General features: G+C 47.7%; 1 protein-coding gene across 1 annotated transcript in view; it reads left to right on the forward strand.

The window, feature by feature from the left end:
- The first annotated feature begins 1,397 nt into the window (after positions 1-1,397).
- Snx30 (sorting nexin family member 30) overlaps positions 1,398-12,148 on the forward strand; it is a 104,220-nt gene continuing 93,469 nt past the window's right edge. Inside the window, exon 1 of the mRNA XM_027943034.2 lies at positions 1,398-1,763. Within this exon, the coding sequence (XP_027798835.2) occupies positions 1,608-1,763 (156 nt within the window). The 5' untranslated portion in view covers positions 1,398-1,607. The remainder of the gene's footprint in view (positions 1,764-12,148) is intronic.

A 12,148-nucleotide genomic window follows, 5' to 3' on the forward strand; every position in this document is an offset into this window, starting at 1 on the left:
CTTAATGATGATTCAGAAGAACAGATACTAGGGTCTGTAAGTAGCTCTTGAACTTGAAAGTATTAAGTTTTACCCAACTCCAAGAGAACAAGACATTGGCATTCCTCTGAGGAATGCAGCATTTAAAATTGTTGCCAGTGCCCTCTGAATCCATGTTCCCTAACCAAGGGAGATCCTTACAGGAGAAATAAAGATGACAGCTAGGGGACATAGTATGGGTCCAACCCTATGGCTTCCAAAGACATAAGGGAAGGTCTTGGAAGCTCAGTGAGTCGCTGACTGATATTTTGGTCCATTTGAACACTGCTTTTTTTCCTCTACTTGTTTCTAGAGGAAACAGTACGGTAAAGACTTTAGTGAATCCCACTTGAGATCTGTCACCACTTTTTCACAGGCAAACCCAAGAGTGTAGGAATGGATGGGGAAAAATACCTTCCACTAAACAACCCTACTCATGACTTTGCTGGGGGGATGAATGGGTCTGTAATGACTGGCCTTACAAACTGAAGCTCCAGAGACAGGTAAGGTGAAAAAAAAGGTGTGAATTCATACCCCAAAGAGCTGGAAATAACGTCTTGACTATCTTTACCTTGCCAGCAAAAAAGTTAAGAATGTAGCTCAGCCAAAGGCAAGGAAACATGAATGTATGAAAAATATCTTGAACCTCATAGTTTTTGCAAAAGATCATTTGGCCCAAAGTGTGAGTTTCAGAGCCATAAATCATTTGTAGCACACACTTTTTTCTTTATTGAAGGATGCTCAATCTCCTGAGATTTCACTTTACATAAAACTGGCATAGCTCAGAAGCGAGATGGCATGAGAATCTATCTCAGGGTGACTTGGAAGAAACCCCCACACTCCTCCTGAACTCTGTTCTAGATTCCCGACCCCATGTTCTCTAGCTCCTCTAAGCCTCATAAATCTTTGTTACTCCTATGATACGCACTGTAATTCTTTCTATTTTGGGTTATTTCTGCGTGGGCCTTAGGGGCCAAAAGACCCTGATTCACTTGAGTGTCTCCAAAGCCCTTAACCCACAGAGAGGCTGCCGGTGGGCACATCAGTAAATACGGGTGGAATGGAACAGGATCCTCCAACGTCTTCTTCCACCTTGGCTTTCCGTTAAACATTGCTCTGAAGCTGCGTGCAGCCTCCGCAAGGCCTGCCTCCCGTTGGCGAGGCCGGACACTCTGAGGACAGGGCAGAGGGCTGAAGGCTCACTTCCTGCCGCGCGCGGGCGAGGGCGGAGCTGCCCGCCTCCCTCCGCACTCGTCCCTCCCCGCCTCCCCCGCTCTCGCTCTTCCCGCCCCTGGGGGCGGCCGAGGCGCCGCGGGGGCGGGGCTGCGAGCGGGTGGGCGGCGTGGCGGTGCGGGCTGGGCGCCGGGGCCGAGGTGCTGGCGGACCGGCGGCGGGCTTGGGCGCGGAGCTGGGGCGCGGCGCGGAGAAGCCCAGCAGGCAGGACGAGGAGTCTACGAGCCGCGGCTCCTACCAGGCCAGTGCAGGGACTTGGCCCGAACGGGGTCTCGGCCCGGGGGGCGCTCGGGAGACCACCGCAGCGGGCAGCGAGAGGAAGCGGCGGCGGCGGCGCGACCGGAGCGGTGCGCGCCATGGCGGGCGGCCCCCCCAAGGCCCTGCAGTCCACGGGGCCCTACTCCCTGCGCGACATGCCGCACCCGCTGGCCGGCTCCAGCAGCGAGGAGGCCGTGGGCGGCGACAGCACGCCCAGCCCGGACCTGCTGATGGCCCGCAGCTTCGGTGACAAGGTAAGACGCGTGGTACTGGGGACTGGGAGTCTCTTTCCACCTCACGGGGTGGGGGAGGATAATTCTGGAGCCGTGCTGTGCAGGGACCGCGCCCACCCTGGCGCCCCTTCCCGGGGTACGGGCGTGCCCTAGCCCCCAGAACCCTCTGCCGCCCCCGTGGGGTCGCAGCTGCAGGGGAGAGCGGCCAGGAGAGGAGCTTCTCTGGCTCTGACTGGTTGAGCTCGGTGACAGCTGGTGGGGAGGGGTCCTGCTTGCGTGTTGGGGCGGGAGGCTGCGTGCAGTGCTCAGCGCCTGTGTCCTGGGATGGGGTCCCAAGTTCCTCCAGGTGCATCCCTGGGGGCTGAGGTGCTGAATAACTTGTAGCGCCTCCAGTTTCCTGGGACTGCAAAAAAAAAAAAAAAAAAAAAAAAAAAAAAAAGCCGGAGTTAATGGCTTTCGGGGTAGGACTGGGCAGCCTCGGGCTTGCGGCGAGAACTGTCTTCTTCCCCACTAGTCATGTGGGGTGTGATCTTTGTTTAGGTTTGCTGTTTGCCCTGAGGAGTCACCTGACTCCGACCCTGGCCGCGGCGGGAGGACGAGTCTCGCTGTGGTTTTCTGTCTGGGGCTTCATTCACCTCCGACGGCCTACACACTGTTTAGGTTTGGCACAGGCTGGTTTTGTGGTTGATGGAGAGAAAGCTCGCCCTTTGACCTTCTTTGTGCAGAGAGAGGCTTCTGATTTTCTTAGAGTGACACAACCCTCCTGCTGCTGTGAGAGACTGCAAAGTCTTTTGCGGGGAAGGGAGGAGACTCCCCAGTCCCCAAAGCCATTTCAGCCGTGAGCAGGACGTGAGCAGTGATTCTGTCAGTACTCCTGTTGCCTCTTGGTCATTAATTGCTGAAATTTGAATTTCAGCACTTGTGAGGAGGGACAAGCACTAGGAGGATTTTCTCCTCCTAGTTAAAATACTAAATGAATTCTTCCTTGTCTCAATATTAACGAAATCAGGAGACATAATATTCTTCTCCCCTTAGATGGAGGGTATGTGGTACAATAAAAATAAGTATGAGAAAATATAATTTGATGGGTTTACAGCTAGAACGATCCTGAGCACTCAAATTAGTTAGAGAGTGGGACTGATGTATCTCCTAGAGGTTTGTAAAGCATTAGGAAGAAGAAAACTTAGGCTTGGTGTTTTTTTTTTTTCTTCATTTTATAGAAGATATATAGAGTATATGAGCACTTTCGTAGCTTGGAAATATCTTGCTCGTATTTGACATTCAAAAACTAATTGTTGAATGGCTAAATGAATACTATGTTGTTTCTTATGGACAGAGAAATTGATCTTAAATGGACCTCTATAGGATAGGAATTGAGGTTAAACCTTCTGATTTCCTTCTCAGTTCTGTGTAGGATAGTGAATCAATTATCTATTGCTTGTAACAAGTCCCCAAAATATAGTACCTGGAAATAATGTCTGTGGGTCAGAAATCTGGGAGTAGCTTCTCTGGGTGGTTCTCACCTAGGTCTTTCAGGAGGCTGCAGTGATTTGAAGGCTGGATTGAGGGAGAATCCGCTTCCAAGTTCACTCATGTAGCTGTTGGCAGGCTTTAGTTACTCTGCGTGGGGCAATTTGACATGGCAGCTGGTTTCTCCCAGAGTCAATGAGCCAATCTTATATAACTAGCCTCTACTGTGTTCTGTGGGTCACGTAGACCAACACTGGTACAATGAGGGGAGAGGGTATGAATACCAGGGAGTGAATACCAGGAGGTAGAGATCACTGGGGCCATCTTGGAGGCTGTTTAAAATATGTGCTTAATGATTTGCCCGTGGGTGACACCTGACTTAGCAGCGTGATTGTTTCATTAATAAGTTCTTGGAGGGCGTATGCCCTGTACCACCAAGATCTGGGTGGGTCAGGAGTGAGGCACAAGTCTGATTACTGATGGCTTCCTTCCCAGGATCAGTTCTTTGAGAGAGACAATCTTGAAGGCACTGTTATTAATTATTGGACAGCTATGGGGAGGATCTAAATAACACCAGTCTCAAGGGCCTGATTTATAGTAAGCCACTTTTCCTTAGAGGCTTAGCATTGTAATTTCCTTTTCTAACTGGGAGTAACATTTTCCTCCAGGTGTTCTTGTGAATTTCTATAGAGAGAAGCTAGCAAGTGGCAGAGGTGAGTCAGAACAGGAAGCCTACTCTTTGCCCTGCTTTCTCTTGCTTAGGCAGCCTGGGGGTCATTGGAGGGCAGGTGGGTAAGTCAAGTGCTGTGGTCTTTGAAGTCTGTTTTCTTGCCTCTTTGGATTTTAGGGTTGTGATGACAAGGAATTGGGGTTGAAGAGTGAAGGTTTGACAGGCTGCCCTCAGTGTATAGTTATTATGCAGAGGAGACTTGGTTCTGTGGCACAGGGTGGTGCTGTGAAATAAGATAACCTGGCCTCTTGGTCCAGCTGACACTCTGAATGGCCTCTTAGTGCTCAAGTAGGGCAGAGACCAAATATGGTGGATGCTCCATCCATAAAGTTCTCAAATCATTCAAACCATGGGGTGATGGGGGAATTCTTTATATTTCCCTAGGGTTGCTAGGGTTAATTCTTCTGATGCCAACTAAACCCACAGGCCTTATATCATTACATCTCTCCTCTCTAACTAAAATTGTAAATAATTCACTTGATGTATTTGTCCTCTTTTTACTTTCATCCATGGATTTCATCATGTTTCTCCTCTGACTCAGCCTCTGATTTCTGTATGCCTTCCAGAAGGGAATACCTAAACCCTCTTAAGCCCTGTTCTGTGACTAACACCTCTTCCCATATCCCCACCCTCTTTACTGAACTTGTCCTCGTCCTTCCTGCCCCCTTAGGTCACCTAGATTTCCCTGAAGTCTTAGAAATGGAGGTGTCTTTTCATTCTATACTTCATTTAAATCAGAGCCAGGAGGTGGGCTTCAGGGTCCTTTCCCTCCATTCTCCATTGCCTTTTTTAAACCAAGGTCTGGTCTTTTGAGGATCATATCATTTTTTTTTTTTATTATTCATTAAAAAAAATAGGACTTCCTCTGAGCTAGGCCCTGTTCTAAGAACTTGAGATGAATAAACCAGCCCAGGTCACCCTAAACCTGCCCTCAGGGGGGTACATTTTGGTGACTTTGTACTATATTATGCAGTAAATGCCTTAGAAAAAAGAAAAAGTTGAACAGGGAGCGGGTGGGTCTTCAGGATCACTGGCCGTGGGGAGGGGAATTTGGGTAGGCCTTACTGAGACTTGACGGAAATGAGAGAGTCAGCAGGTGGATGTTTGGAGAAGTGTCAGGTGGAGGGCAGCTGGAAGCAGAGGCCTGAGATCACAGGCCTGGTGAGTCAGGGAGACCTGGAGGCCAGCATGCCTGGGGCAGAGTGAGCCTTGGAAACTCACAAACTAAGGGGCACAGAGGAATCAAATTGCATTTGCCTTTGGCAGCGCTTCCCTGAGGATTTTGGCCTTGACTTTGAGTGGCACAGAAAGGGGGCTTTCCAGGGTCTGGAGCCTGGTTGGACTCTCATGGTCAAAGGAGCAAACAGGCTGTGGAATTGGGAATACCTTGTTTGTGCTGCAGAATTAGGACTCCTTTAAAGGTCAGAAACCAAAGCATACTGATGAACCAGAGCTGGAAAAAGTCTACTGGTTCCTATTGAAGAGGCCCAGGGACTTTGGCTTCAGGAATGGCTGGAACAAGGTATCCAGATGATGTTGGAATCTGTCACTTGCCATCTCTTGGCTCTGCTTTCTTCTGTACTAGCTTTTTTTTTTTTTTTTGCCTCCTCAAGCTAGTGGAGGGATATGTTCCACAGACAAGCTTCACGGCTCCAGCAGAGAGCTCCTCTTTCCTGATAGTTCCAGTGAAAGCTCTGGGCTGGTGTCTTGTTGGCTTAAATTGGGTCAGGTACCTAAACCTGTCTTTGTGACTCTAATTGCTCAGACCTGATCTGAGCGCTTTAGCTTTGTAATGAGGAGAGGGATTTTTATTTTTTCTACAATAGTGAAGTATACAAGTGAAGCATTTAAAAATGTCTGGAGATTTTAAAGAATAAAATGTATCCGTACAGTTTAAAGAATAATAAAATGAATGTCCATAATAAAACATAGACTATTACAAATACTTTAGAAGCCCCTCTGTGCTTAGGAAGGAAAGAGATGATTTTCACAGTAAAATCAAGGTGGGGGCCTAGCTCAGCCCTGGAGTACTTGCTGAGCATGCCTGAGATCCTGGGTTTGACTCCCCAGCACCAAACAGCAACAACAACAAAAACCCAAAGTAAAATCATGGTCTTCCTGTAACCAGAAAGAGGAGGAGTGCACGTAGGACAAGCAGGAAGCACTGAATGTTCACTGCTACCTTTTTCTTCCCTGTAATTTTCTTTTTTATTATTTTTATGCTGTGCTGGGGATTGATCCTAGGGTCTTGTGCATGCCAGGCAAGTGCTTTACTGCTGAGCTGCATCCCTACCCCATTCCTGTCATTTTCTAACTTCATTACTGTTCACTCTCATTCATTAAAATCTTTAGCCCCTCAACTTACTGTCCTTTCAAAGCACATCCTCATCTTAGAGGGCTTAACCATTCACATGACTGATCTGTCCGAGTCTCCAAAACTATCAATTTCTTGCCCTGTTTATCTCTAATCACTTTCACCATTTTTATAGTTCATCTGCCTTCTCTCTGGCCACACCCTTATATTATAATACCTACAATTAGTCCAGCTCTGAAATAATGCTATTAGATACCTTTAAAATTTTTATTTTGTGTATTTTAGGCATATAATGTGATGTTATGGGATACATAGGGTAGTAAAAAAGTTACTGTAGTGAAGCAAATTAGCATATCTTATCTCACATGGTTACTCATTTGTGTGTGTGCATGGAGGGCCAAGGGCAGCTAAAACCTACTCACTTTCTAGCCCAGTGGAGACCCTACTGTCAACCCCTGAGTGTGCAGACCCCCTCTGTCACTCTTAGAATAAGCTTCTGTATCCTCGCCCAAAGGTTCACGTGTTGGGTACATGGTCTCCGGGTGTTGGTAGCGGGAGGTGATGTGAACATGTTAGAGGTGGCTGAGTGAGAGATCCTTGTGTCTTTGGGGTCATGACCTATTGTGGGGTCCCAGCCTTTCTCTCTGCTTCCTGGCTCAAGATGTGACTTCTGACTCTTACACACATACTCCCTCTACCACCCCACTGTGGGCTCCTCACCAGAACAGAGCTAATGCAGGTGCCGTGCCCTTGAACTTCCAATTCTGAGCTAAACAAACCTTTCTTCCTTCCCCCGCCCCTCATGCTGGGCATTGAACCCAGGGCCTTTTGTGGCTAAGCATATGTTCTACCAATGAACTACACCCCAGCCTAAATTTTTTCTCTTTATAAAATGAGTTGCCTCATGCATTTCATTGTAGTAACTCAAAGCTGACATTAAGCCCTCTCAACTGACTCATTCCTATTCATGTTTAAACATCCTCAAAGCTAATATGAAGAGAAGTGCCCTGTTGCTCTCTGTCCTCCATCTCATGCCCAATTTTGTGATTCCCCTTTATACTCTTTGAAAGGAAGGTTTGCTGTTCTTACCTCTACTCTGCTAACCTCTGACTTATTGCTCAGCCTCCTGCCCTCTGGTTTTGAATTTTGCTATTCAGGGACCGCCCTACTCTCTTATTGCCAAATTCAGTAGGTGCTTCCTAGGTCTTATCTCACCTGGCTTCTTGGCAGGCAGCACTTGATCCTGCTAAAGTACTTGCCGCCCTTGGCTTCCTGTTTTAGAGTGTGCACTCTGGAGTCAGGTCATCTGGATTTGAATCTCAGCTTCACCACTTATGATCTGGGCAACTGCAAATTGCTTAACCTCTCTGAGCCTCAATTTCCTCATCTGTAAAAAAGAGGGTCACAGAAGTACTCTATAGCTGGGTTGATTTGAAGATCCGAGAGTTTGCACAGTAGTGCCCGGCACATCAGGACGCTTTAATCAATGTAAGGTGGTGGTTATTATTCCTTGATATTCCAGATTTTCTTTCTGCATTTTTGTCTATTTGTCAGTTTCCATGTCTGTTGCAGTCCCATCAGGGAATAAAAAAGACTGAAGGTTCTTTGTATGGAGAGGCTGTAGTACGGGGAATTAGTCACTTAGCGGGTGGAAAACCTAAGATGTCAAGGGCAGGTGAGGAGCCCAGAGAGCAGCAATGGCAGGAAGCTGCCCTCACCCTCAGGACCAGAGACACAGTGAAGAAGGTGGTGTTAGCAGGAGCCGAGAGCTTCTGGGGGAGCTAGCCTGGAGGCGGGGCCCCTGAAAGAGCTGGAACCACAGAGGAAGGGGTCTTGGAGGGGAAGCTGCACGGCCAGGGACACTTGCTGGAGAAGAGGGGGGGGAGTTGGGCACTGGGGAGAAACACCTGGCTGTTCTTGTCCTGCCACCTGGTCTTTCCTGTCTTTCACTGGCCCAGTTGTGGTCCTGAGTGGACATGTGCTCCAAGGGGCGCCCGTCCATCTTTCCCGAGATTAGTTAGATGGGTGTTGAGGGAAAGGCTGCTTCTGTTAGATGGTGAGCAGCTGTTTCCTGAGTGGGTTATCGTGCCTGCCTAAGGATGAGCCAGAGAGGGAAGTGGAGCCCGGAGGGGAGAGGGGCAAGCACGTGAATTCTGGGCCAGCTGTGCCTGAGCTTAGCCAGGCTTCCTGGTCACAGGAAGTAGTCAATTCCCTTTTGTTTGATTTATTACTTAAAACTGGGGGGAAAAAGTTTGACAGTATATTTACCTTGAAATATGGAGTGAAAATTTAGTTTTACTTGGGGAATGTTGAGGAGGGTGTGTTTAATTCCTGTCGATCAGACCCATTATTAAGGTATATGTCTGCGCATCGGTTCAGGTGGCAGAGGCGTGGCTTCACCGGTTCATGAAGCTTGAGGAGACAGACAGGTGTGGGGTGGGCTTAGGTTTAAGGTGGTGGTTATTATTCCTTGATATTCCAGATTTTCTTTCTGCATTTTTGTCTTAGCCCACCCCACAAATAGACAGAAATGTAGAAAGAAAATCTGGAATACAATGTCAAGGAATAATAATAAATGCTAGTCCAGAGAAGTGATGCTCAGATTGGGAAGCAAGTGTGATGTGTACAGATGCCTGTCGTGTGGTCTTATGAAGCCAGGAGTTCAGGAGCACAGCTCCCAAGGTGGGGTTGACTGTGCTCGCAGGAGGAGGATTGGGTTGGGCCAAGTGTGGAGAGAGGGTCAGAGCATCTTGAGGGGGGACTGGTGCACGGGGACCTGGGTAGACAGGTCAGGAGGGGACTACAAACTGTTCTGAGTGCCATGATGTGGAGGTTAGCTCCTTTCTTTAGGCAGCAGCAGCCTCAGAGGGTCTTTGAGCAGGAAAATGTGTGATCAGCGCTTAGGATGGGGAGGGACTGGCAGTGAAGAGGTACAGTAGGAAGGGGTTAGCCTGGCTCATGTCTCGATGGGCAAGGTGCACCTTATGCAGTCGAGGGGGAGAAATAAGGAATGTCCACACGCTTCTGCCCTTTTCAATGTTTATTCACTCAAATCACTCAGTAAAATTTCACTCTATGGGTTCTTTTTTAAAAAATATTTATTTTTTTAGTACACTATACCTTTATTTTTTTAATTTTTGTGGTGCTGAGGATCGAACCCAGGACCTCGCATGTGCGAGGCCAGTGCTCAACCCCAGCCCCCACTCTGTAGGTTCTTTTTTTTTTAATTTATTTTTTAGTTTTCGGCAGACACAACATCTTTATTTGTATGTGGTGCTGAGGATCGAACCCAGCGCCGTGCGCATGCCAGGCAAGCGCGCTACCGCTTGAGCCACATCCCTAGCCCCACTCTATAGTTTCTTAATCAAGAAAATGACAATCCTCAATGCTAGGCACCAAAATGGACATAATCAATTCACAGCAAACAATTCTAGATTGATTTTAAGCATTGCAAACACATTTAATCATGCCAGGCTCATGACAGACATTCCCTCTGCAAGCTAAGCTCAAGTGTCACATCAAAAGTCTCAAGCCTTAGGCTCTAAGTCCAGCAGATGCACACTCACTCAGACCATGTGATCAGATCAGGAACCAAGGCAGGCTTCTCCTAGGGTGGAGCTGAGTCCTTGCCACACCAGAGTCAAGAGGCTGCTGTAGAGTTTGAGAGCCGTGAGAACAACGCAGAGGATGAGGCAGATGAGAAGAGTTGGGATGTCAGTCCAGGTCCTCCTCAGGCTCTCAGGCTTGTGTGCATCAGTGTCGGCTGGCTAAATGTCTGTTCATTTGCTCCATCATTTATACTAAATTTGGGGGCTTCTGACCACCCTTTCAATCCCTATCAGCTGCTACTCGATTTCTCAGTGACGTCATTTGTCCTGAGGTTAAAGCATCTGGTCTGGTGGTCCCCGCCCTGATTTTCTTGCTTTTATCAGGGCGAGGGCAACAAGCCAGAGACACTCTGAGTTTGTCAGGGTGGAGAGAAGTGACTTGTTTGTGCCTGAGGGCCATGCTGGAGGGCTCCATAGTGGTACCTGGTGAGATGCAGGTTTCAAACTGGAGTTTTAAAATGGAGTTGCTTAGGCTAAGGCCTAAGGCCATCCTTAGAGCTGAGGTTGGAGTTGTTGCTTGGGAGAAGGAAGATTAGTAAAGATGATTACTTTTGGTGTCCAGAGGAGGACTGGTTTCCAAGTCCAGGGGACTAATGCTCAGACTGGGAAGCAAGTGTGATGTGTACAGATGCTTCTCATGTGGTCTCATGAAGCCAGGAGTTCAGGACAGAGGTTGTCCAAAGCCGGCTGCTGGAAGCCTGCTTGAACAAATCCCATCTCAGGGAAGTGCTTCTTTGTCAAACAGGCGTGTAATCCCCACAGTTCCAAACAGATGGGAGTGGGAGAAGAAGTGAGGCCAGAGTTTAGACAGAGTGGATGTTGAAATGAAAGATGTGACAGCAGTTTGAGGATTGAGCTTTGGTGGAGGCAAAGGAAGTATGTAAACATTAGCATGGCCAGGGCCACAGATGCATGTGTGATCCACTGGGCTTGTTTATTAGGTATTAGATCATATGGTGTTTCAGGCCTGCCTTGCCCCGCAGAATTCTTCATTTGGCTACCATAGAAGGGAATCAGGAATTAATGCCAATGTGTGTTTTGTGTGTACATAGAGGCAGGGGAAAGAGGGATATTGGGGAAAAGTGTTTCAGGGTTCCTGTTAGAGAAAATCACAGAGGTTGGGAGAGCATGCTGCACGCTTGGGTGTCAGAGTACAGGTGCTTTTCAAAATTCCAGTCTCTTGAGCATCTGCTACATGTTGGGCTCTGTGCTAAATGCTGCAGGTGTAGAGAAAGATTTAAAAAAAGCCTTTCCCTTGAGATGTTCATGGTCCAGTGAAGAAGAGAGACACAGGAACAAATGTTTGTGTGTAAAAAATGCTGAACTTATTTGCTAACTCTATGACTTTTGACAAATGTCTTGACCTTTTTAATTCTTTCATTTCCCTGTCTATATTTTGGAATGTCCTACAGGGATGTTTTGAAGTTTAAACGAGTATTTTTAATGTTGTCTGCACTACAGGCTGAGCATCCCTAATCCAAAAATCTGAAATCCACAATGCTCTGAAATCTGAAACTTGAGAATTTCAGATTTTGGGGTTGGGGATGCTCACTCAGTAAGCTATGTGTAAGTATTCCAAAATCTGGAACTTTTCGTCCCAAGCATTTTTGGATAAGGAATACTCAGCCTGTATGCCAGTGCTAGGTGGTGGTGTTGCCCTGGAAGTAGACCCTGAGAACAGTTGCTGGTCATTTATTTGAGGGGTGAAGGAAACAGCATTAGAAGAGTAGGGGAAGTGACACAGGGAAGGGATGTTAACCACTAAAGGGTAAGTTACCAAGCCAGTTTCCACTGAGCATGGACCAGTCATCACCCAGCAGGGAGCCTCTCCATGGTGAGGGAGCTAGGGGTCTTCCAGCAGCAACTCTCATTGGTCATTGATTGAAGGCTGCTTGGGTCGGGTGTTTGGGTATTAATTCCCAAGCACTTGCCAACCTGCCCCATGTGGGCAAAGTAGGTTTAGCAGCCAGATGAAGCAGTTAGGCTGAGAAATGCAGGTGCTGGGGCTTGGGAGTCAGGTCACTGGGTACTGATAAGGGGATATACAGATGGGGCCCCAACAGCATCTGTTACAGTAATTATGAAAGTGATGTGTATGGGGAATAAAGCAAAGGTGACCTTGCTTAGGAAGAGAGTGGCTTTTCCAAAGAAGATAATGTTTGCACTGGAGAATGAAGTAGATGGTTTACAAATGGACAGAGGTAGGAAGAGCATCTGAGGCCCCCAGAACCCCTCAAAACCCAGATTGGGTCATCACTTAGCAGTGTCAAGTAATGTATGTTGT

The sequence above is a fragment of the Marmota flaviventris genome, chromosome 13 (genome assembly GCF_047511675.1).
Source record: "Marmota flaviventris isolate mMarFla1 chromosome 13, mMarFla1.hap1, whole genome shotgun sequence".
In the NCBI taxonomy this organism is placed as follows: Eukaryota; Metazoa; Chordata; class Mammalia; order Rodentia; family Sciuridae; genus Marmota; species Marmota flaviventris.